We start from the raw sequence: 26,322 nt of genomic DNA, 5'->3' as shown, positions 1-26,322 counted from the left end.
AGTGATGGTTCTACAGCTCGGTGTGAAGACGGTTCAGAGCTTCACACGTGGGACGCAGATCCATCCCAGGAATCAATCCAACCACCGAGGGTTCAATCTGGAGGAGGAGGTGCAGGGAGGAGGAGAGGAGCAGGGAGGAGAGGAGCAGGGAGGAGGTGCAGGAGGAGAGGAGCAGGGAGGAGGTGCAGGAGGAGAGGAGCAGGGAGGAGGTGCAGGGAGGAGAGGAGCAGGAAGGAGGTGCAGGAGGAGAGGAGCAGGGAGGAGGTGCAGGAGGAGAGGAGCAGGGAGGAGGGAGGAGAGGAGAGGGAGGAGGTGCAGGAGGAGGAGAGGAGCAGGAGGAGAGGAGCAGGAAGGAGGTGCAGGAGGAGAGGAGCAAGGAGGAGGTGCAGGAGGAGAGGAGCAGGGAGGAGGGAGGAGAGGAGAGGGAGGAGGTGCAGGAGGAGAGGAGCAGGGAAAGGGAGGAGGTGCAGGAGGAGGAGAGGAGCAGGAGGAGAGGAGCAGGGAGGAGGTGCAGGAGGAGAGGAGCAGGGAGGAGGGAGGAGAGGAGAGGGAGGAGGTGCAGGAGGAGAGGAGCAGGGAGGAGGTGCAGGAGGAGAGGAGCAGGAGGAGAGGAGCAGGGAGGAGGTGCAGGAGGAGAGGAGCAGGGAGGAGGGAGGAGAGGAGAGGGAGGAGGTGCAGGAGGAGAGGAGCAGGGAGGAGGGAGGAGAGGAGAGGGAGGAGGTGCAGGAGGAGGAAAGGAGCAGGAGGAGGTGCAGGAGCAGGGAGGAGGTGCAGGAGGAGAGGAGCAGGGAGGAGGTGCAGGAGGAGAGGAGCAGGGAGGAGGTGCAGGAGGAGAGGAGCAGGGAGGAGGTGCAGGAGGAGGAGAGGAGCAGGAAGGAGGGAGGAGAGGAGCAGGGAGGAGGGAGGAGAGGAGAGGGAGGAGGTGCAGGAGGAGAGGAGCAGGAGGAGAGGAGCAGGAAGGGGGTGCAGGAGGAGAGGAGCAGGAGGAGAGGAGCAGGAAGGGGGTGCAGGAGGAGAGGAGCAGGGAGGAGGGAGGAGAGGAGAGGGAGGAGGTGCAGGAGGAGAGGAGCAGGGAGGAGGTGCAGGAGGAGAGGAGCAGGGAGGAGGGAGGAGAGGAGAGGAGCAGGGAGCAGAGGAGAGGGAGGAGGTGCAGGAGGAGAGGAGCAGGAAGGAGGTGCAGGAGGAGAGGAGAGGGAGGAGGTGCAGGAGGAGGAGAGGAGTAGGAGGAGAGGAGCAGGAAGGAGGTGCAGGAGGAGAGGAGCAGGGAGGAGGGAGGAGAGGAGAGGGAGGAGGTGCAGGAGGAGGAGAGGAGCAGGAGGAGAGGAGCAGGAAGGAGGTGCAGGAGGAGAGGAGCAGGGAGGAGGGAGGAGAGGAGAGGGAGGAGGTGCAGGAGGAGAGGAGCAGGGAGGAGGGAGGAGAGGAGAGGGAGGAGGTGCAGGAGGAGGAGAGGAGCAGGAGGAGAGGAGCAGGAAGGAGGTGCAGGAGGAGAGGAGCAGGGAGGACGGAGAATAGGATAGGGAGGAGGTGCAGGAGGCGGAGAGGAGCAGGAGGAGAGGAGCAGGGAGGAGAGGAGCAGGGAGGAGGTGCAGGAGGAGAGGAGCAGGAAGGAGGTGCAGGAGGAGAGGAGCAGGGAGGAGGGAGGAGAGGAGAGGGAGGAGGTGCAGGAGGAGAGGAGCAGGGAGGAGGTGCAGGAGGAGAGGAGGTGCAGGAAGGAGGTGCAGGAGGAGAGGAGCAGGGAGGAGGTGCAGGAGGAGAGGAGCAGGGAGGAGGGAGGAGAGGAGAGGGAGGAGGTGCAGGGAGGAGGAGAGGAGCAGGGAGGAGAGGAGCAGGAAGGAGGTGCAGGAGGAGAGGAGCAGGGAGGAGGTGCAGGAGGAGAGGAGCAGGGAGGAGGGAGGAGAGGAGAGGGAGGAGGTGCAGGAGGAGGAGAGGAGCAGGAGGAGAGGAGCAGGGAGCAGGAGGAGAGGAGCAGGAAGGAGGTGCAGGAGGAGAGGAGCAGGGAGGAGGTGCAGGAGGAGAGGAGCAGGGAGGAGGGAGGAGAGGAGAGGGAGGAGGTGCAGGAGGAGGAGAGGAGCAGGAGGAGGAGAGGAGCAGGGAGCAGGAGGAGAGGAGCAGGAAGGAGGTGCAGGAGCAGGACGATGGAGAACATGCAGCCGTCACATGTTCAGCGACAGAGCTCCAGTGTTTAATCTGACAAAGAAACTCTTCTCTCCTGTTCCTCCTCCAGTCACACGTCCAAACATCCACAACACAATGGACACACACTCAAACACACACACACGTACACACACACACTCAAACACACACACACACGCACACAATCATACATATGGACGACACGAGTGGGTTTACAGACTGCTGCTGATTACAGGAATGTGAGAACTATACACAGACAGACACACACACAGTGACAGGTCTGTGGTGTGTTACAGCTGTTCAGAGCGCTCACACACACACACACAGACACACAGACACACACACAGAGAAGAGAAGACGAGGCCAGAGAGCCAGAAGGTGATGAAGAGGGAAACACCTGCTGCTACACACAGACCCACAAGGATCCATGTCATCACATTCATTAACTCAGGGGGAAATAAAGTGCTTTCAAAATCCACAAAGCACAATGAAGAGTTTGGTGAAAGTGGAAGAACATAAATATCTCTGGATGAAGAAGAGGAGGAGCCGTCCACGTGGAAGACGAAGAGGAGGAGGAGCTTAATCTAAACCTGTCTCCTTGCACTGTGGATCCTGTACAACACTCCATATACACTTACTTCACATCATATGTGATATGTGTTCATATAAACCACATTGATATTATATATCATTTTATACAATAATATTGTCTTTTGCACACTCTGTCTACAAATTCTTAGACTCATAGTATATTATATTAGCTATTGTATAGTCAAATACTTATATTCATATTCATACTTCTACTATATATCATATCATACTCTCTGTATATTCTTGTTTACGTAAGTCTATATACACATATTTATACATGTGTACATGTTATAATTACTATTATTATACCACCATTACTATTATATATACTGTTGCTGCCATTATGACCATATACTGCTTTTATATTGGTATAATTACTATCATATATAAATATATATTATGTTATATTATATACTATATATACTGTACTATTCTTATATACTGTCTAACAATACCATTACCATCATATCATCAGTACTATTACCATCATCTTGCCACTGCACCTTATCTACCTATTTATCTTGTGTTTCTGTTTTTTATTCTTTCTACCTCAATATTTTTAATTTTATTCTATTGTATTGTATTTTATTTTATTGTATTCAAATATACCGGCTGCTATGACAACTTAATTTCCCTTCGGGGATGAATAAAGTAATCTATCTATCTATCTATCTATCTATCTATCTATCTATCTATCTATCTATCTATCTATCTATCTATCTATCTATCTATCTATCTATCTATCTATCTATCTATCTATCTATCTATCTATCTATCTATCTATCTATCTATCTATCTATCTATCTATCTATCTATCTATCTATCTATCTATCTATCTATCTATCTATCTATCTATCTATCTATCTATCTATCTATCTATCTATCTATCTATCTATCTATCTAATCACATGAGGAAGGAAAACACTTCTCCAGACTCTCTGCTCGTACTTTTCACCATCGCTGTTCCTCGTTTGTCGTGTTTTGTTGTAATAACTGCCTAGTACACTGTAGTGACACTGTTCACTGTTTTGCATTTTGCATTTCACTTTTTACTTCACTTTTTATATCTTCGCTTTTCATATCTTTTATGTTTTATCTATTTTCATATAGATATTTCTAAATAAATGTTACTTTGTAGAGTATGGACAGTCCTACAACTGCAATGTGGCTAAGGGAAATGGCTTCTTGGCTTGCTTTGGAGAAATTAACATATGTGGTCAGAGGGAAAAACAGTAAATTCAAGGAAATATGGGACACCTTCATGCAATTTTTGGAAAGCGAACAAGTGGAAATTAATGAGTGAAACAGAATAAAATAGCAGCACCTAATAGGATGAATATTAATTGTAACTAACTAATATTATGAATAAGAGAACGTTATTTTATCTAGGCTTTTGATTTGATTGATTGGAATTTTATTTTATTTATTTGTATTTGTATAATTATGTCTTTATTTACTTCCATTTATTCTTATATTTTTATATATGTATTTTTTTTTTAATTATTTTATTTAATCTTATTTAAGTTATTTAATTTCTGCCTTTTTTTCTTTACCCTGAATGTTTGATTGTGGGTTGGGGGTGTTCATAAACGTTTGTATGTTTATAAATGTTTGAATGTATGTTCCTTATATGTAAAACTCAATAAATATATTGTTAAAAAAAAAAAATGTTACTTTGTATAAATATAAGAAAAAGTGAGTAAATATATATTGATTTTTATTGTTTTTTCTTATGTGTGTTGTATTTATTGTGTTTTTATGTTTCTATGTTCATTGTATGCACCAATAACCAGAGCAAATTCCTGATTCTGATTCTAGTAGCCGATCTACTTCCTGTTTACACCACATGACCAGTGTAGGTGAAGGGTCAAGTCCTTCTCAGGTGTGTTAGTGTGGAGATGGTTTCAGTTTTAGCCACAAACTAATACGAGTGAGTCCTGATTAGGGTTTCAAAATTCCGGGAATATTCAAACTTATATACGGGAATATACGGGAATTAACGGGAATAAACTGGAAATGTTGTGTGTAATTTATACTAACTGTATTTACCTTGTCATATACTGACATAAATATAAACATTTTGTTGTGACATAGGCTGATTTGAGTCCTGAGGAAACTTTGGGCACTTGACTATATGCTTCTGCATCGTTGTGTCATTCTTAACATAGGTCTTTGCACAGTATTTGCAAATGTACACAGCCTTTCCTTCTACATTGGATGGGGTGAAATGTCTCCACACATGAGAGAGTGCACGTGGCATTGTTCTGTAGAATAAGATGAGAAAAAAGTTTGTAAAAAAACACTAATGCAATGCCAGAGATATAAATAGCCAAACAATTCCGCCCCTTTGCAAACCTAGTCCTGATTCCTGATTCCTGTCACTGTGGTTTCATCCCTTTCTCCTTCCAGCTGTTCATTAGAGCTTGAAGAATCCCTGGTTGTTTCCTGCGTCTCTCTCCTCGGTGTCGCTCGGCTCTGCAGCAGAATGCGATCACTTGTGGAGCTCCACCCGCCCAAACTCCAATAAAAACCACAATCAATCATCCTCCTCTGTTCAGGAGCCGTGAGCTTCTCTCTGTGCAGAGCAGAAACTCTCCTGTAAATCAGACTCCTCTGTTCCCTGCTGGCGTTCGGACCGACAGCTTTATCGACCGAGTGAAGTGGCGGCGGCGAGACGGAGTCATGAGCCAGAGGGAGAGAGAGGGAGAGGGAGAGAGGGAGAGAGGGAGAGAGGGGGGGGGGTAGAAAGAGAAGACTCATCCTTGAGGAGTTTGTTGTCATCTGAAGTGTTGTGATGATGAGCTGATGGTTTTATCTTTGACTCTCGATGCACCGGTTTGGAAAAGTTTGTTGAAACTCTTTTTGGGGGATTTTGTTTTGGATGTTTTATGAAATTTGGTATTTTTGGGGTTGGGTTTGCATTTTCCTTTTATTTGGACCATAAACTGTCCAGTGAGTTAGTGAGCGTTAATGCAGAGGATGTTTATAAAGAAGCATTTTCTGAAAGTCCATCGACCCGTCATCTCAACAGAACGTCCACAGTTTAGCTTAATTCCTTCAGTTTTTATTTATCGTCAGTTTCATGCTTGTCTGGTAACTGTATATTTTATTATGGTTTTAATATGTTTTAGTTATCTTAACTAAGCTGTGTCCTAATCTCCCATCACACAAACAACTTTAAAAGATCCCTTCAGGGATTCAGGAGGATTTGTATTTCTTGTATTTCTTAAAACTCTGAAATCAAAGATCCTCCTCACGAACAGAAGCTGCTCTGTTCTGCTTTCCTCGAGCTCAAAGGTGAATATCTGGGATTTCATGCATCGAGGAAGAAATGTGAACTGTAAAAACCTCCCGAAGTAAAAATAATTCCTCAGACGTCCCATCTGGAGAAGAGATCACTGGTTTGTCTCCTGCTGGTCGACCAGCACATGACAGCAGCTCTGTGGTGAAGATGCCGTCTCTCAGCTGCTCCTTTACTCTCACTGTGGTTTTACCGAGTTTCTACCGAGAACTTCATGAGTCGAGCAGGCGTCACACAGAGGTCCGGCCTGTATCCAGGTATCTGGGTCAGAACTGGAGAAATGTGGTTCATAAGAACGTTTTTGGACATCTACGTTTCATGGAACTAGGGTAACAGTATTTATTTTACAGACTGTATTCGGGACGTAATTCAAAATGAAAGGTAGAACTTTAAATGTTGAAACAGCTGTTTTAACCACCGACACCCTGCCTCCTCCATGTTAGCAGCTGGGTCACGGATCAAACCAAAAAGTCAAAGTGTGCGTTGCTTCCAGACGTCGTTTAGACTCAAACTTTCTGTGCTTTCATGTGTTTTGTGATGTTGAGCCAGACTCTGTTACATCATCAACATGAGGAACAATCGATGTTCTGGAACGCATCACGCGGACGCAGCTCGTGACAACACAGAACACTTGTTGATTCATTGTCTGGGGAACAAAACGCTGGTTTTCCCTGTTCTGTCCACGGCTGGAATCTCTGTCCACGGTGCTGTGGACACTTTCCAGCCTTGTGCTTTAAATGTTCTGCCTCTTTCTCTTCCTGTAGTCCTGCAAAATCCACGTGTTTCTCACACGGCAAAATTAATCGATTACTGAGCTCACATATTTCCCACTTTTCTCTTTTGGTGTCACCGAAAAGATATAAAAACCATCTCAGTGCGGTTTTACATCTCGTCTCTTAAGAATCTTTTAGGCTCAACGTTAGATACGTGTTGAGAAATGATAGGAGACCTCTGTCGGTTCTCTGCGTTCATTTCATCTGTTTCTAGGTACGTCTTGTAAAAACGTACAGATATGGACAAATCAGACGCGTAGTACCACCAGAAATCCTGAGGGGGCAGTGAAGCCAACTTTGGCAGAAGAGACTTCCCAATTTGGTCTGGAACCTGGTCTGAACGAGGCTTGTGTGAAAGTGAAAATTCATCAAACTTTACCCGGTTTGCTCAGATCGAAGGTGCCGCTTGTTTCGTCCGACTTTCACTCAAAAGCAAAATCATGTCAAAGAGGAGAAAAAGCAGAAAATCCTCATGAAAGAAAAGCTTGAAATTGAAGCAGCTGCTGATCGTGTTTTTTAACGACAGACAACTCAACAGTTTCAGCTCATGTGTTCGTCTTCTTCAGATCATATTTAACTTCTAAGTGACTCTGAGCATAAACTCAGCTTCTCTCCTTGATTATTCCAGTTACAGCAAATGTGGAAAACAACTGCTGCAGTAGATTCAAAACGAGTGAACCTTTGGCTCAGTCCCACGTGGTTGTCTCATTGTGTTGGATATCTCTGGCACATGTGGGAAACGCAGCAATAAGCACCCCAACGAAAACAAGAGCCTTCAAAGTGCTGCTCAGTTGAATCCAGGTCAGTAGAGCAGAGAGAAGCCGGGGAAACGGCCCCCCCCGCGGTTAACCACCAATACATCAGCCTTCATCCGACTGCAGGGCCGAGGCCAAGAGCGTCTCCAACAGGATGAGATCATGAACGCAGCAGTGGAACAAACCAGCTCAGCTGCAGACGCTGCTCTGCACCTCATCAGATCCACAACAGAGAAGTCTCTTCATGCTCAGAACCTGGCGATGGAGCGTCCGGAAGAACCGAGGGGTGAGAAAGATAAGATTCCAGGAGCCCGAATACCAGAGGCCTGGAGGAGAGAAGGGAAGTGTTCCTCCTCTAAATTCCCAGGAGGGACGCGGACGGGGAGAGAGATAACACCGGATAAACAAGAGAGAGAGAGAGAGAGAGAGAGAGATGGCAGCTCAGAGAAGGACAGAGGACAGAAGAAGAGAGGAGACAAGGAAAGGTGGTAAAGTTCCTTCGCTGCTCGGCAGGATGGAAATGGAACCTGGTGAACTTCACACACACACATGGATTCATTCAGCAGGTACATACCCAGAGACGCAGTCATGACTCAGCAGCTTCCTGTTCAGACCCAAATATTCTTCTTCTTCTTCTTCTTCTTCTTCTTCTTCTTCTTTCTGCTTCAAACTCTTTATCTCTTTCTGTGACGCTCTGACTCCCAGCGTTACCGGAATCTCCTCCTCTCTCTCTCTCTCTCTCTCTCTCCCTCTCTCTCTCTCTCTCTCTCTCTCTCTCTCTCTGTCTCCCTCTCTCTCTCTCTCTCTCTCTCTCTCTCTGCTTCTCTCTCTCTCTCTCTCTCTCTTTTTTTTCTCTCAGGGGTCCGACGCTTTCGCCACCATGTCCGATTCCCTTCGTCCCCAAGATGGAAAAATAAGTTCCCCCATTCGCTCCTGGCTCCTTGTTGTGACACCGCTCGACTTCTGGCTTTGTATGGAGGGAGGGACAGAGAGAGAGAGAGAGAGGGAGGGAGAGAGGGAGGGAGCAAGGAGAGGTAGAGAATTTCCCCCCCCCCCTCCTACTCCCACCGTGGGTGCCTACATACCCTCCCCTCCTCTTCCTCTCCCTGACCACTGAGCATTGTTCCTGCTGGTTCGCTGCGAGCACTTTCTCCCAATCAGAGTGGATTCCAGCGGGGTCAGAGGTCACATGTGGCCTTTTATGGACCGCAGAGAGGAGGAGGAGGAGGTGTTCGGTGGTGGCTGGCGCTCGGGTTATCTGGGGAGGGGGGGGTTCTATGGCCTCTCTGTCAGGGCATGTGTCCACTCCCACCATCTGCTCGCCACAAACCCGGCGACAAAGGCACGCCGCCGCACGCCGCCTGCGTCTAATCTCAGCTCGTCATCAACCGTAAAGCTCCTGATTGAATTGTGTCGTGTGTTACTTTGCTTGTCGATGGAGGCGTGTGGCGCCCGTCACAGGAAGTGAGCTGGAAGGGACGCGGCCGGTTCAGAGGCTTCAGGTCGCCGTTTGGAAAATAACTTTTGCATTTGACGTAAATTCAAACTTTTAGAAGCCTTGGAAAAACTGTTAAAACTTCAAATTATAAACAAAAACCTGAGACTAACCTGACTTCATACTTTTAGTTTAAATTAGTGATGTTGAGCTTTTGAAACGGTTGTTAAATCATTGTATCTACCTGGTTTATACCTTTTAAAAACTCCTAACAATCCTAATATTGAGCGTGTAGATTTGACGACCTGCTCCCGTCCCTTCGTGGATCTCAGATTTAAGTTCCAGTGTTGACCACAGTTTGGTGATTAAACTACAAAAAGGAACCTTCTGCTCAACATCAACACTGACACTCGAAACCTTCTCTAACCATCATGTGTCTGTTCTTCTCCACGGACGACCGATCTCTCCGGACCACTCCCCTGCTCGTCCCTCTTGACCCTTGACCCCTGGCGGTCAGACAGTCGAGCGTTTTGTCTGAGGAACCATCTTCCTTCACTGAGCCTCATCTACATTCCTCCGGCTGGAAGCTGCTTCCGCCGACTGGGAGCTTCTGCACGTAATCCCTGTTTATTTTGATTTGGCCGCATGTAAACAGGAGAGATGTGGTTACACAACACGTCGTGGTCACGAGGAACTCTGGGAGTTCTCAAGACGCTGGGTTCATCCTCGGGTCGAGCGTGAGGAAGACGTGAAGATTCTCACTGTTCTGTTGATATCACGTGAAAACCTCTTATAAGACTTTCTTGTTTCTCTCTTAAGCTGAAGGATGTGACTTCATTTCACAGATTTCTTTCACTCGTTAGGTTCATGGAACATTTGGTTCAGTTTGGAACGAATAAAGTAGATTCAGGTCTGGATCCAATAAAAGAGGAAGATTCAGTTCATTTTTACACCTTTTTTATGAAATAAAGACAGTGAAGGAGAAACAGGAAGTATGGTCACTTTACCCCATGAAGGATCTTTATTGACTCCTTTTTAACATTGGAAATGAGAATTCATGGATCTTGATGAAATAAATCCTTCATATTTAAAGGAACCAGTGTCTACAAGTGTGTGCAGACTTTGAGCACCTTGATTTCATTTAAGAAAAGTGGTTTTTTTCAGCAGGATTACGCTAATTGTTTTGAACCAAATGAATCCATTAAACAAACCCATTAAATTCAGGCCTGGATCTTGTTAAAGAGGCAGATCTGGGAGGTTATATATTTCTCTTGGCCTTTATTTGGTTTGACAGATATAGGAAGAAGAGTGAGAGTGTAGGAGAACTGACCTTCTGTTCTGTGTCGGCTCTCTAACACTTCACTTTCCTGCTATTGCATATAATATGAGAGGGGGACAGACTTAAGTATGCAACCGACTAACCTGTCTGTGTTTGAACCTCACAGTGAACACCAGCAGTGACCTAACGCCTCTTTCCCAGCATTCCCAGTGTGACCATCCCGGTGATAACACTGTGGGAACCGGCGCTGCAGGGATTCAGTGTCTGACTGAGTTCACCGCCCACGGTAGTGACTCCACACGTTGCCGTAGCCTCAGGACAGCTTGTGATTACATTAATGACTCTCAACGTAAAGTGAAAAGTAATCTAACTCTGACGGTTCTGTCTGGTCGTGGCAATTTGTTTCCCAGACCGTCGCGGACCTGAAACGTGGGAAACAGGAAACTCCCGTCTGCCCTCAGAAGGGGAGCGAGCAGGAGATCTTCTGTGTCCTTTGTTAATTCTTCTGTCCATCCAGCAGAAAGAAAGGACAACTACCAGTCCCTCTTTCATCAGCTCCTTCTCCATCCTGCCTCCAACGTGTTGACACTAGACACACGGACCTGCCCTTTAAAACACTGATCTGTCTGCAGGTCAGCAGGAAACATGGAAATATCACTTTAGTTGTGTCTGCAGGGGAATTAGAGCTGGTGACGACTTTGAATTGATCATTGAGTTAAATTAAATTATCGTTAAATTAAATTATCGTTCAATTAAATCTTAATGTGATTAAAAACAAAGACTTTGATGAAACAGCCATGAATAAAGTAGATGGAAATTTGATATAGACGTCCGAGAGGTAATAGGTTCAAAGTGAAATGACTTCATCTGCACTTTGTCAATTAATGTGTGATGATTTAGTTTTATTATTTCCTTTTTTTGAAAAATGTTTGAATTTATTGGTTTAAACACATTTTTATTATCTCTTTTACAAGAATGAATTTTCTAATTGATGCATTTTATAACGGTGAGAGGCCCTATTGAAATTGTTAGGATTATTCTGAGCGTAGTGAATTGGCTTTTTGACGGCTTCAACGTGCTCAAAAATCTTTTAAAGTTTGCAGTAAATTAGAAAGTGCTGAAAATTTACGTATTCTGGAGTATTTGGAAATGGGCGTGGCAAAATGGCTCAACAGCGCCACCTGGAACGCAGCCCCTAGGTTTCCACATAACCGATTTTCATCAAAATCGGGACACAGGTGTATCGTGACTAATCATAAAAAAAGCCTCAAGGAGCATTATGAAAAACGCAACAGGAAGCCCGCCATTTTGGATTTAGTGGCCGTTTTGGCAATATTCCACATTTAAACTTTGATGTACTTGTCGTAGAGCTTTCATCAAATCAACATAAAATTTAGATGAGTGTCTTCACAGCAGGAGATCTTAAGTTATTCGAATTTCAACTTTTCATCACACTGTGTGACCATGGCGTGGCGTCAAAGTTTGGTGACAGGTAATCAAAACACAAGCTTCTGTATCTCAGACATATTGGGTCCAATCAAGTCCAAACTAGACACATAAGACAAGAGTCGCGACCTGATGACATCTACAAAGAAATCATGACTTAAAATCACAGCGCCCCCTGGTGGCAACAAGAAATGCTTGTTTTTGGAACATTTTTACATTTGGAAGTATTCCTCCTCATCACTGACTGCAACCATGTTAAACTGTGTCAAAAGTGTCTCAAGACATTGATAATGGCATAAGATTACTGGGAATTTTCGTCAAACGCCATATTAGTGGCGTCAAAGTTCAATTCGCCGTTAAACACGAAATTGCTGTAACTTCAGTGTTCAGTCTCTCTCAAATTACATTTGTGTAACAAGAGCACCCCCCTGAAGATATTGATATGGTTTTAAGGAATGGGCGTGATAAAATAACTGACTAGCGCCCCCTAAAGTGAAGCTCCGGCACTAAGATTGGCCGAAATCGATAGAGACATTTGTCTTTTCATGACAAATAAGTAAGTCTGATGAACTTGTCCTAGGGCTTTCATTAGATCAACTTCAAATTCTGTGAATGTGATCTCAACAAGATGGAGATATAAACTAACTCGGTATGATTTCATCACACGGTGTGACCGTGACATTTTGATGATTCGCCAAAAAGAGGGATTTATTATAACTCCTCTGAGCATCGTTCTTTCAGCCTCAAACCTCATTCACACATTCACAGTCCCCCCTGATCAGATCCATATCATTATTGACTCATCATTAAAGCGCCACCTGCTGGCTACAGGAAGTGACATGTTTTAAACTGTTATGAACTGCTATTGGCTGCTTTACAATGTACAGCTCAAATGAGCTGTACATTTCAAAGAACACTTCAATGGATTCATTAAGCAAATAATTCTTTGTTGTCAGTTTTCTTTAATGTCACAGTGTCAGTGATGTTAGAATCCTTTGATGTCTTAGTTGTAAAGGTGAAAGATTTATAAGATCTGAAGAGAGAAAAGAGTGTTTTTGACCTGACCAGATCTATAAGTCTAGTAAAGTGAAAGCGATAGCATCACCTACTGCCAAAAGGATGTAAGCCTCGTTTTAAAACTAAATTCGACACAGATAAAGTTTTCACTGTGGGGTCTAACTTGATGGGTGGACTGTAATGCGTGATTAGTGAGCGTGGTCCAGCGCTGCACGACAGACACAGGAAGTGAAGCGTTTATCCTTGCCGCAGTGCGCAAAACGCATGCAAGGCGGAGACGTGCGCTTGGTCATTGATCGCTCTCTCCACTAACCGCTTTGACATAAGGGCAGCAGCTGCTGAGGAGAGGTAAGACCAGACTCTTTTCAATAGTGTGTTAAACGTGAGAAAAAGAGGAAGTGAACGAGAGAGGGAGGAGCAGAGATCTGTTTCTGTTCGGAGGAAGTGAAACTATTCTACAGTCTCTGGCAGCAGCTGAAATGGAGCAGCAAGAAAATCAACTGGCCAGACAAATGCTCTCCTGTTGGATCTGTGTGGATCCACTGAAGGATCCGGTGACTACTGTCTGTGGACACAGCTACTGTAAGAGTTGTATTAACACCCACTGGGACAAAGAGGAGGAGAGAGGAAGCTACAGCTGTCCTCAGTGTAGACAGACCTTCACACCGAGGCCTGTCCTGGAGAAAAACACCATGTTAGCTGCTTCACTGGAGGAGCTGAAGAAGACTGGACTCAATGCTGCTCCTGCTGATCACTGCTATGCTGGACCTGAAGATGTGGCCTGTGATGTCTGCACTGGGAGAAAACTGAAAGCTCTCAAGTCCTGTTTGGTTTGTTTGGCCTCTTTTTGTGAGAAACACCTCCAGCCTCATCTTCAGTCAGCTGCATTGAAGAAGCACAAGCTGGTGGAGCCCTCGGAGAAGCTCCAGGAGAACATCTGCTCTCGTCACTACGAGGTGATGGAGATGTTCTGCCGCACTGATCAGCAGTGTATCTGTTATCTCTGCTCTGTGGAGGAACATAAAGACCACGACACAGTGTCAGCTGCAACAGAAAGGACTGAGAGGCAGAGAGAGCTCGGGCTGAGGAGACAAACAATCCAGCAGAGAGTCCAGGACACAGAGAAAGACCTGAAGCTGCTTCAACAGGAGGAGGAGGCCGTCAATGGCTCTGCTGATAAAGCAGTGGAGGACAGTGAGGAGATCCTCACTGAGATGATCCGTCTGCTGGAGAAAAGAAGCTCTGATGTGGAGCAGCAGATCAGATCCCAGCAGGAAACTGAAGTGAGTCGAGTCAGAGAGCTTCAGGAGAGACTGGAGCAGGAGATCACTGAGCTGAAGAGGAAAGACCATGAACTGAAGCAGCTCTCAGACACAGAGGATCACAACCAGCTTCTACACAACTACCCCTCACTGTCACCACTCAGTGAATCTACACACTCATGCAGCATCAGGATCCGTCCTCTGAGGAACTTTGAGGACGTGACAGCAGCTGTGTCACAGGTCAGAGGTCGACTACAGGACATTCTGAGTGAGGCAGAGACAAATATTTTACAGATTGTGTCTCGAGTGGATGTTTTACTGCAACAACCAGAGCCAGAGACCAGAGCTGACTTCTTAAGATATTCACAGGAAATCACACTGGATCCAAACACAGTAAACAGAGTTCTGTTATTATCTGAGGGAAACAGAAAAGTAACACGTGTGAGTCAACACCAGTCTTATTCTGATCACCCAGACAGATTCACTGGTTATCCTCAGGTCCTGAGTAGAGAGAGTCTGACTGGACGTTGTTACTGGGAGGTGAAGGTGAAAGGAGGAGTTCGTGTAGCAGTCACATACAAGAATATCATAAGAGCAGGACACTTATTTCAATGTAAATTTGGATTCAAAGATAAATCTTGGTTATTAATTTGTGGTGGAAACAGTTATAACTTTTCTCACAACAACATCGGGACTACAGGGTCAGGTCCTGTGTCCTCCAGAGTAGGAGTGTACCTGGATCACAGTGCAGGTGTTCTGTCCTTCTACAGCGTCTCTGACACCATGACTCTCCTCCACAGAGTCCAGACCACATTCACTCAGCCTCTCTATGCTGGAGTTAGGGTTCATTATATTTACTCCAGAGCTGAGTTCTGTAAACTCAAATAAACTCGAGTCATTAAAAGCAGTGATTTAGATTCTGTGTGTAAATATTTAACTTCTTTTGTCTCCATGTTTGTTGATCATAGGTCGTCGTGGTGACGTTTCTGCTCCGCACAGAGATCAGCTGACAATCAAACACTGACCTTCCTTTATCACACATATTTAGTTTAGCACAATACAATAGTACAATAATACACTATTGTATTTCCAAGTACTTGCATTTCTATTTTGGGCTTTTTCAGGGCGAAATCGCTGTTACTTCGGTGTTCGAGGTTCAACGTCCCTCAAACTACATGTGTGTAGCCACAGCCCCCCCCCCCCCCACACACAGACATTTAGATGGTTTTAAGGAATGAGCAAGGCAAAATAACTGACTAGCGCCCCCTAAAGGGCAGCCCAGGCACTACGATTGGCCGACATCTACAAAAATCTATAGGGACATATGTCTTTTCATAAAAAACAAATTAGTCTCTTGGATAGACATGCTAGACCAAACAGGAAGCCGGCCATTTTGGATTTGGTGGCCATTTTGGCCATTTTCTACAATTTTACTCTGAAGAACTTGTCCTTCAGAGTACACAAAGGAGATATAAACTACCTCGGCATATTTGATTTCATCACACTGTGTGACTGTGGCCTGGCATCATAATTTGATTACTCGCAATCAAAACACGAGCTTCTGTATCTCAGGCATATTTGGTTCAATCAACTCCAAACTAGACATGTAAGACAAGAGTAGCGACCTGAAGACATCTACAAAGACATCATGACTTATATAATCACAGCGCCACCTGCTGGCTACAGGAAGTGAAGCGTTTATCCTTGCCGCAGAGCGCAAAACGCATGCAACGCGAAGACGAGCGCTTGGTCATCGATCTCTCTCTCCACCGACCGCAACAGACTTGAAACAGCACGTGTGCTCGGGCCCGTTAGTGCTTCAACGTAGCCCCAGTTGTGTTTAATGCCGAATCTGTTTTTGTGATGTTGCAAGAGACATTTTCTCCGTATGGTAGATGGAACACTGAAACAAACAGAAACTTGATTGTGTTTACTATTAAACTATTGTGGTGTTTGAAAGTTTTAAAATGACTTAATTAACCTTAATTAAACTTATCTGACGCTGACAGTCAGTATTTCCCCTTTCACAGTAAAGGCATTCTGCTGTAGTGAAGTGCACTTATTGTGAAGGGCCCACAGGAAGTGATGCAGGCTCCCACAGCAGCTTTAAGGATCAATGTTTCCTCATCAAACACACACAGCAGAACAGACGCTCGCAACCTGATGACATCGACACAGGAATCGTGACTTAAAATCACAGCGCCCCCTGGTGGCAACAAGAAATGCTTCAAACACACACAGCAGAACAGACGCTGCACAAACGTCCACAGCTACACAAACTGAAGAGACATTAACAATCGTGTTCACTTCAAACGTTCCCTCCGAGTCTTTATCAGTGCAGGGACACCCCCCCCCCCACACACACACACACACACAGACATCAGATATGAAACGGGAGCGCTGAGGGACGCTTATGCTTTTTTGATACTACAGTAAATTCCTCCTGCAGCAGCTGTGTGGTGCATATCTCCTCCAGCAGGAAGTCCCAGCAAAACAAAAGACCCCCCCCCCCCCCTCTCTGTCCCCTCCCAGAACAGGATGTTAGTGGACATCCTGTCCACAGCGCTCACTTCCTCTGTTACCGTCAGCTATTATTAGAGGACGTCCAGCATCAGCTGTCCTGCACCGGCCTGATATCCACAAGCATTTGTCCTTTTTGAGTCATAGAGAAAAGGACAGGTGTGTGTACAGTGTGTGTGTGTGTGTGTGTGTGTGTGTGTGTGTACAGTGTGTGTGTTTTTGGTACAATTTTGCCAGAAGGACATTCCAGACAGCTCTTGAAAACTGTCCAGCAGCAATCAAGAGGTCAAGTGTTTGTGTTCAACCTTTATGAACACACATATTCATGGTCTCTCACACACCCACAGACACACACACACACACACACACACACACACACACACACACACACACACACACACACACACACACACACACTCCTGGGACTCTGTACCTTGTGTCCAGCTGCTTTGCTCCCACTGCTCGCTGGTCCTGCGCTGGGAAACCTCAGAGAAATGTTTCACTGGGAAGAGAAGGAAGACGCTGATAAGATATTGAAAATGCAGACACACCCACAGTCAGTGTGAGAGTCCGTTCTGACGTGACCTCTTACCGTAGGGCGTCGGGGGGGACACAGGGAAGGCCGGAGTCTGGGGGACGAGACCCGGGCTGCTGGCGTGGCCCGGGTAGTTTATGCTGTCGGTTTTGTGGAGAATCTTGAAACGTAAGTAAGAGAAAAGTTAAGAGCATGTTTTTCTTTATTCTTTAAGTCTTGTGGACACACACACACACACACACACACACACACACACACACACACACACACACACACACACACACACCAGCAGACATCAGTCTTGAGATCTGTGTGTGGCTACAGTCTGTGTTTTGGTGTAAACACTTGGGCCATTCATGCCATCCAGCCGTAAGAATGTGTGCAAGAAGAGAAGGAGAGGGGAAAAGAAAAGAGAGGGATGGGGGTGGTGGTGGTGGTGATGGTGGGGGGGGGGGAGAAACATGCAGAGACGCATATAAAGTTACACACTTGAGAAACTTCTCTGTATCACATATTAAAGATATAACTCACACTTTTTCTTGGACATAATTCAGTGACTCTTTCATATTTTTTTCCTGTTGTTCGTCCCTCAAGTTTTAGAAAAGTGTCTTTTATCATGTGTGTGACTCGTGTCCTTGAGTTTGTCCTCTCGTCTCCACGTCTCCCCTCAAAGAGACTGACTACAATGTCCTGTTTCCTCATGTGGATTTTCTTGTGCTCGACCACATCATCCTTATCACGGTCTGATAACCAGTCATGGGAACAGTCTGCATGTGTCAGGTTAACAGATCTACAGGTTCTTTGTTATGCTTGAATCATATTTTGCTGGAAACTAAAACGGTCATGAATTGTCCCCAAACTGGACAAAACTACATTTTGAGGATGAACTCTGAGGGCCGAGGCTGCGCTGGGTGGTCTGGACCTGAGAAGTCTGGACCAGAGAGAGGAGCACATGGAGGTTTGGGTTCCAGGCCGGGTGAGCCTTACACATCCAGACGTCTCTCCACAGAGCTGTGTGGTCTGGAGAGAAAAGGCTCTGGCTTGGTTTTAAACCAATCACAATCGAGTTGGGCACTAAGCCCAGGAAGCAGCGGCGGTGTCCCTGCTAAACAGTGTCGGGGGGGAACTGGCTCTGGTGAAACCTTTGCACTCTGATTCAGAAAACACTTCAATACAGTAAAAGAAATTGCTCTCTATGTGGGTTAAAGTCTTTTCTGCAACAAACGGGAGGTTTAAATTCTCACAGTCGGATTGTTGATGGTTTGTTAGAAAATATTTTAGCTTCTTTTGATGACTCAGAATCTGTAGCCCCTTCATTTGGGTTATTCAAATTATTTCTAATAACTAAACCAAGCTTTTCTAAAAGATATTCTTCAGGCACTGTGTCTCTATTCATTTATCTAATCTCTGAGCTCACTCGTGTTCACTTCACGCTCTAGTCCAGACATGGGCAAAGTACGGCTGTTAGTTTTTAAACTAACAATTTCATAGCTCTTTAATGGCACATACTTATAGAACTTTGTAGTTTTGCTTTACTTTTGAAGAAATCATACTTTCTTGATTCTTGTTGTTCTGGGTTTGTACCTTCGGGGTTGAAGCACTTATTGTGAGTCGCTTTGGATAAAAGCGTCAGCTAAATTAAATTTGCCAGGGAGTGTGGTGTATCGGGCTCGAAAGGTCACATGATCTCCCTTCAATTTGTCCCTTTGCCCTGTGAGAGTGGACAATGAGTGCCGAGTGTTTAACACGGAGTCGACAACAAAATACTTTTTCACCGAAGTCCAATCGAAGGCTGTATGCCTGATATGCCGAGAAACTGTCGCAGTTTTCATGGAGTACAACATCAGCCGTCACTTCGCTACGAAGCATGCTAACTACGCTAGCAAGCAGTCAACGCAAGAACGGGCGGCTGCAGCTCAGAGGTTGGCGACTAATTTACAGCAACATTTTTTTTCACAGACAAACTGCGATTAAAGAGTCATCTACCAAGGCGTGTTTTTTGGGGGGCATTCAAAATAGCAAAGGCTAGCAAGCGTTTCTCTGAAGGTGGATTTTTGTTAAATGGCCTTGCAAATAAGTGCTTTGCTACTTGGTAAAGGCCAAATCCTTTCATGTAATGATTTTTTCCATGTCATTTATATTAGTTCACAAAAAATTCCATCCATCTGTTCCTGGCCCGGCCCCTCTGTCAAATTTTGGAACCCATTGTGGCCCGCGAGTCAATAAGTTTGCCCACCCCTGGTCTAGTCGCTTTTCCTGGATGATTTGAAAGAGCTGGTTTATTTCATGGGACCAGTAACTATAGTTCCGCTCCCAGCTGGTGAAGGTGTATCTGTTAACTTTACCCGAGAAGGTGAGAACGGGGGGCTGCAGGCGGGGGGGCCCCTGAAGGTCTGAGGGTCCCCCCCTCTCCATCCTGGACTGCGTAGAGCAGCGTAGTCCGTCACGTCGCTGACCTGCTGCTGCTGCTTCCACCCTGAGCCGGAGCAGAGAGATGCAGACAGATTAGAATCAGACACGTCCTCCCAACATGAGAGAGGGTCCACACTTTGTTATCACCGTCCCGTCGGTAACCGGTGACGACAGCGAGTGTGTGTCTGACACACTGCTCCTGTCCGTGTGTGTGTGTATCAGCTGAGAGGAGCTGCTGTCATCAGGCCAGCGTCTGAGCGACCAGATGTTGGAGCATCGCAGCGTTTCATCGGAAAAAAGAAACATCTGCTGGAACAATCAGTCCTTCTGTTGTCCACCCTCACAAACCCACACTCGCCTGATACACACTGTAAATCCTGCAGGTTGCCTCCAGTAGATGGATTTAACACATGAATATAAAACTAACTGAGAAGCAAAGGCTGCGATCGAATAGGTCCGTGTCTTTGTGTTGTTTGGGGAAAGAGTCGATTTAAATATATATGAGTTTTGTCCTTTAAAATAATCCCTTCATGAAGGTAAAATGTGTTTATTTGTTTAGTCCTGATCACCTGCTCTAACTTGACTTGTTCTTTTATACTGATAATTAACTGACTTCTCCTGAGGGATATGATGATGAAACGAGAGGTATCCCTGCTACTCTAACGTAATGGAAAGTATTTTAACAAAGATTCAAAACGTTTTTCAGTGGAGTGGAACCTCGTAGCTTTGAGGAGAGGTTCAAGGTTTAGCTTCAAATAAACCGTTTTATGATAATAACCAGGTGCGAAAGGAAACATCTTTAATGTCAGAGTTCAGTGAATCCTTATTAGCACCGTTTGAATATGTTTGATTGAATACTGACGTTGAAAACCTTTATTTTTAGCAGCAGAGCAGTAAAATCCATTATGACCTGAGGACCAGGTTCAGGGTTAGAGGCGGTTTTCAGGTCCTCGTTCAGATCCTCACATCAATCACATGACAAGTCATAACCGTCCCTCAAGAATCTGCTGTGTTCAGTTGTTTTTTACCCAAAACATTTTTAAAAATGGGCAAAATCTTCAATCCTGACACGGAAATTTGAAACGTAACTGAGATGGAGACAGTATTTTACGGCATACGAACTTTTTACGGTTCCAGCAGAGTCTCAGTTCCATATATTTGAGTTATTTTCCTGAGCTTATACAATAAAATCAAACCTGGCTCTACTGCAGCCTGGAAACACAAGAAGCAGAAACCACCGGCTGACGGGTTCTGATGGTGATTCACCACATGTGAGCCAATACTCAATCCTGCATATCCACCGTAAACAGTGAAGAGGAACATTGTGCGCTCATCTTTTCGCCGGTGAGCATCCGTCACCTCGACAATCACGTGAAAGGCCGAGCGAGTCCGAGTGAAACTGATCCGTCTCCTCTGCCGCTCCGGAAGGCCTGGGGGGGGGGGGGTCACCGTGGCGTCCACCGGCTCCAGGGTCACATGACACCCGCTGCACTCGCTCCTCTCTTTTGAAGCGTGCAGCTCGGAGATGATGAGAGAGGGAGAGCGGAGGTATGATGCAAACACACGGGCGAGCAAAGTGTTATGTCAGACTTCAAAAGCATTCCTGATCGCTGACCCAACACCCCCCCACCCCCCCTCCACCCCCCGTGAAAAACACATGTTACAAACCCAGTCAGAGCCTGAGACACAGAGAGAGAGAGACACGCCCCCGACGCACTCGCTGACCCGGGTCCACTCGGACTCGTGGTCCACTTCCTGTGCTCGGATTCAAGGGGAACTCAGAAGACCTGTCGTTGTGCAGAACTCAGGGTCAGAGGTCAAACGTTAGCGGTTACCCCGGGTGGCACGCGGCCGCGGGTCGCTGATAACCACGGGAGAGGGAGGGGTCCCACGCCGCACCACCACTCACAGGGCAGAGCTGTGAAGAACCAGCTGCTGCGTGAAGAGATGGGAAGTGTTCACGTCCTACGGCCCGCTGTCCTCAAACAGAACATCAATCATGGACAAAGGTCAGGGCAGAGATGGGCCTCTTCCCTCAGGCTCCGTCCCAGTGGATGAGAGAGAGAGGGAATAAATCTGTCATGTTTGTCAGCGGAGTGAGAGAAACCAGTGGAGACGAAGCTGAGCGGACACCCGGGGGACAGGAGGACAGGTACCGTCCCCCTGCGTCTCCGAGACCTGAGTTTCATACACAACTGAACTGCAATCCATCTGGGACAATCAATCAAAAACATCACATAATTAAAAAATAACTCTCGGGATTGTGGCCAAAGGTCAAAGGTCAACACAGAACATATTCTGCCACTTTTACTGCCTTTCTTGCACTTCTGGTTAGTTGCTAAACCGCATTTCAGTGTATAAGTACTTGTACTGTGCAATGACAAAAGTAAAGTTGAATCTAATCTAATCTCTGTGATGACTTGAGGGAATTCTTTGCCACAAACACTCACTTGATCTTGGATTTCATCTTGGTAGCCCAAGGTCAAAGGTCAAGGTCACAGTGGACCTCACAAAGTAAGTTGATGTCTTTCTTGAACATGATATCTTAAAAGCAGCTCGAGGGGATGTTTTCCAGTTGGGTTCAAACTTTCCCTTCAACTCAAAGATGAACTGATTAGATGTTGGTGCCTGGAGGTCAGAGTTCAAGGTCACAGTGACCTCATGTTACTGTGTTTCCAAAGGTAAAAGTTACCTTTATATGAAAGAACGTATGTAGGAATATATATTAGGAAACTGCACTGGTTGGCAGAGGCAGAAACCGCACACACCAGGACACACCAGCACACACCAGCACACACCAGCACACACCAGGACACACCAGGACACACCAGGACACACCAGGACACACCAGGACACACCAGGACACACCAGGACACACCAGCACACACCAGGACACACCAGCACACACCAGGACACACCAGCACACACCAGGACACACCAGCACACACCAGGACACACCAGCACACACCAGGACACACCAGCACACACCAGCACACACCAGGACACACCAGCACACACCAGCACACACCAGCACACACCAGGACACACCAGGACACACCAGGACACACCAGGACACACCAGCACACACCAGGACACACCAGCACACACCAGGACACACCAGCACACACCAGGACACACCAGTACACACCAGGACACACCAGTACACACCAGTACACAGCAGGAAACACCAGTACACACCAGCACACACCAGCATACACCAGGACACACCAGCACACACCTGGACACACCTGGACACACCAGGACACACCAGCACACACCAGCACACACCAGCACACACCAGGACACACCAGCACACACCAGCACACACCAGGACACACCAGCACACACCAGGACACACCAGCACACACCAGGACACACCAGCACACACCAGCACACACCAGCACACACCAGGACACACCAGGACACACCAGGACACACCAGGACACACCAGGACACACCAGGACACACCAGCACACACCAGGACACACCAGCACACACCAGGACACACCAGCACACACCAGGACACACCAGCACACACCAGGACACACCAGCACACACCAGGACACACCAGCACACACCAGCACACACCAGGACACACCAGCACACACCAGGACACACCAGCACACACCAGCACACACCAGCACACACCAGCACACACCAGGACACACCAGGACACACCAGCACACACCAGGACACACCAGCACACACCAGGACACACCAGCACACACCAGGACACACCAGCACACACCAGGACACACCAGTACACACCAGGACACACCAGTACACACCAGTACACAGCAGGAAACACCAGTACACACCAGCACACACCAGCATACACCAGGACACACCAGCACACACCTGGACACACCTGGACACACCAGGACACACCAGCACACACCAGCTCACACCAGCACACACCAGCACACACCAGGACACACAAGCACACACCAGCACACACCAGGACACACCAGCACACACCAGGACACACCAGCACACACCAGGACACACCAGCACACACCAGCACACACCAGCACACACCAGGACACACCAGCACACACCAGCACACACCAGGACACACCAGGACACACCAGGACACACCAGCACACACCAGCACACACCAGCACACACCAGGACACACCAGCACACACCAGCACACACCAGCACACACCAGGACACACCAGGACACACCAGCACACACCAGGACACACCAGCACACACCAGGACACACCAGCACACACCAGCACACACCAGCACACACCAGGACACACCAGCACACACCAGCACACACCAGGACACACCAGGACACACCAGCACACACCAGCACACACCAGCACACACCAGGACACACCAGCACACACCAGCACACACCAGCACACACCAGGACACACCAGGACACACCAGCACACACCAGGACACACCAGCACACACCAGGACACACCAGCACACACCAGGACACACCAGTACACACCAGTACACACCAGTACACAGCAGGAAACACCAGTACACACCGGCACACACCAGCATACACCAGGACACACCAGCACACACCAGGACACACCAGGACACACCAGCACACACCAGCACACACCAGGACACACCAGCACACACCAGCACACACCAGGACACACCAGGACACACCAGCACACACCAGCACACACCAGGACACACCAGCACACACCAGGACACACCAGGACACACCAGGACACACCAGGACACACCAGCACACACAAGCACACACCAGCACACACCAGCACACACCAGGACACATCAGCACACACCAGGACACACCAGCACACACCAGCACACACCAGCACACACAAGCACACACCAGCACACACCAGGACACACCAGCACACACCAGCACACACCAGCACACACCAGCACACACCAGCACACACCAGCACACACCAGCAAACACCAGGACACACCAGCACACACCAGCACACACCAGGACACACCAGCACACACCAGCAAACACCAGCACACACCAGCACACACCAGGACACACCAGGACACACCAGCACACACCAGGACACACCAGCCCACACCAGCACACACCAGCACACACCAGGACACACCAGCACACACCAGCACACACCAGGACACACCAGGACACACCAGCACACACCAGGACACACCAGCACACACCAGGACACACCAGCACACACCGGGACACACCAGCACACACCAGGACACACCAGGACACACCAGGACACACCGGCACACACCGGGACACACCAGCACACACCAGGACACACCAGCACACACCAGCAAACACCAGTACACACCCGTTAACCGGTAAAACCAACAACCTCAGCCACATGTCCTCCTCTCTCTCAGGTGGAGATGTCCACAATCCTTCATGGGTATGAAAGCTTCTCTGTGTGTGAACCAGAGAAGTTTCCTCTGACACCAGCTTGTTGGTGCAGGTGTATTTTTCTTCAGCCGGTCATAATGTGACAATGTTAAAACTGTTAAAGGAACCGTTCACCCAAAATATCCACCGGTCTCCACTCAAACTCCTCATGGATCAGGAGCTGGAGGTTTTTGGGGAGAATTTAGTTTGTGCTGCTTGAGCCAGAATGTAATCAGTTACTCTACGGATATCACAACAGCAAAAGTAATCTGCTGCAGGATGTAACTTCGGCAGCAGTGTAGTTTAAGATGGACGAGATTACAGTTCTTCAAAAGTGGAGCCACCCTGGCTCCTCCACCATGTTAGCAGATGGGACATGGACCAAAGAAAAAAGTAAATGTCCTGTTCTCAAAGATGGTTTCTGTCATTCTAGGTCGTTCTTATCAAACTGATTTTTGTTCAAGTTTGTTCAAGTGGTTTCGATGATGTATTTGATGAAATAAAAACAGGCTGAGACGTCATGATTGACAGCTGAGACACGAGATGCCATCGTTCAGATCCTTGATATATTCTGGCTGCATATCTGGAAGTGGGAGGAAGTGGAGCTTTGTCGACCATCTTCATCTACAGTCTCTGTTCAGCTGCCTTTACATGTCGTTCAATGACCCTTTTACATTATAAACTGATTTGCTGAGCGTGGTCCTACCTGACAGAAGTGTGTTCCCCTTGTGGCTCAGGCCGTTGCTGTACAGGGAGGCCGAGCGGCTCAGCGGTGCACAGCTGTTTGGAACAGGAACAAACGTTGGGTCCAAATCCAGAATCAGCAGGTTCAGCTGCTCGATGGACTCGTCCACGTCCGTGGTCAACGAAGCCAGATCGTCCTGGTGGTGAGCTGAGCTTTGTGTAGTGTGAGCAGACTGTGTGTTACGTGTGTCGTCAGTGTGTTGTGTGAGGTGGTGCGCCCCCCCCTCGTCCAGCGGGCCTCTGTGCACGGCCTGGCTGCTGCTGGTTCCTCGAGGTGGCGTGTGAGGAACGACCAGCGGCGGCGGCCTCTCCGCTCTGCTCAACCGCCTCTGTGCCTCCATGTCAAGGTCATGGTCACCATCAGACTCCGCCCTCTGCTGCTGCTGCACCCAGGAGCGGGTGGAGTACAAGGAGCAGAGGCTGCTGGAGCCGGGCTCCTCCAGAGCCGCTGCTTCATCCGCCTCGTCCTCATCGTCCAGGATGTCCGTCTCCCTCTCGCTGGACGAAGCCTCTCCGTTGAGAGTGTGTCCCAGTCCGGACTCGTCTCCAGACACCTCCACCCCCCCACCGCACGCAGCCAGCTCGGCCATGACCTCCAGGAGAGGCTGAACGACCTCAAAGTCCAGGCCGGCGAGCAGCCGCCCTGCCTGGGCCCTCCTGTCCTCCGGGGGTCCTCTCCTCGGCCGGGCCGGGGTCCGGGCCGGGGTCCGGGCCGGGGTCCGGGCCGGGGTCCGTCCCTGGGAGGCGACCGACAGGCCCGAGT

General features: G+C 47.7%; 2 protein-coding genes across 5 annotated transcripts in view; one reads left to right on the top strand and one right to left on the bottom strand.

Annotated features, from left to right (window-relative positions):
• The window catches only part of LOC133010092 (tensin-3-like), a 52,291-nt gene that overhangs the window by 10,024 nt on the left and 15,945 nt on the right, over window positions 1–26,322 (bottom strand). For all 3 annotated transcript variants that reach the window (XM_061077517.1, XM_061077516.1, XM_061077518.1), the window contains 4 exons: window positions 25,522–26,322; window positions 19,393–19,523; window positions 17,105–17,207; window positions 16,946–17,014 (listed from right to left, as the gene is read on the bottom strand). The exon at window positions 25,522–26,322 is cut by the window's right edge and continues 102 nt beyond it. In XM_061077517.1, coding sequence (XP_060933500.1) covers window positions 16,946–17,014; window positions 17,105–17,207; window positions 19,393–19,523; window positions 25,522–26,322 — 1,104 coding nt within the window. The remainder of the gene's footprint in view (window positions 1–16,945; window positions 17,015–17,104; window positions 17,208–19,392; window positions 19,524–25,521) is intronic.
• On the top strand, window positions 11,431–14,880 carry LOC133010093 (tripartite motif-containing protein 16-like). Of its 2 annotated transcripts, XM_061077520.1 has the most exons (2): window positions 11,431–11,458; window positions 13,205–14,880. In XM_061077520.1, exons 1-2 carry the CDS (start codon window positions 11,431–11,433, stop codon window positions 14,878–14,880), a joined length of 1,704 nt encoding a protein of 567 aa, XP_060933503.1. The 2 variants fall into 2 exon arrangements, with proteins under 2 accessions (XP_060933503.1, XP_060933504.1); XM_061077521.1 differs by lacking the exon at window positions 11,431–11,458 and having other exon boundaries at window positions 13,192–14,880.

This window comes from Limanda limanda, chromosome 9 (genome assembly GCF_963576545.1).
Source record: "Limanda limanda chromosome 9, fLimLim1.1, whole genome shotgun sequence".
NCBI classification, from domain to species: domain Eukaryota; kingdom Metazoa; phylum Chordata; class Actinopteri; order Pleuronectiformes; family Pleuronectidae; genus Limanda; species Limanda limanda.
Note: the sequence above shows the minus strand (reverse complement) of the source record. Positions and strands in the feature narration are given on the sequence as shown.

Excerpts from the sequence above, each read along its gene's own strand:
- LOC133010093 (XM_061077520.1), top strand. The coding sequence starts at position 11,431 with ATGGCTCAACAGCGCCACCTGGAACGCA. Across the intron at positions 11,459-13,204 it reads ACAGCGCCACCTGGAACGCA|CTGAAATGGAGCAGCAAGAA; the intron begins GCCCCTAGGTTT and ends CTCTGGCAGCAG.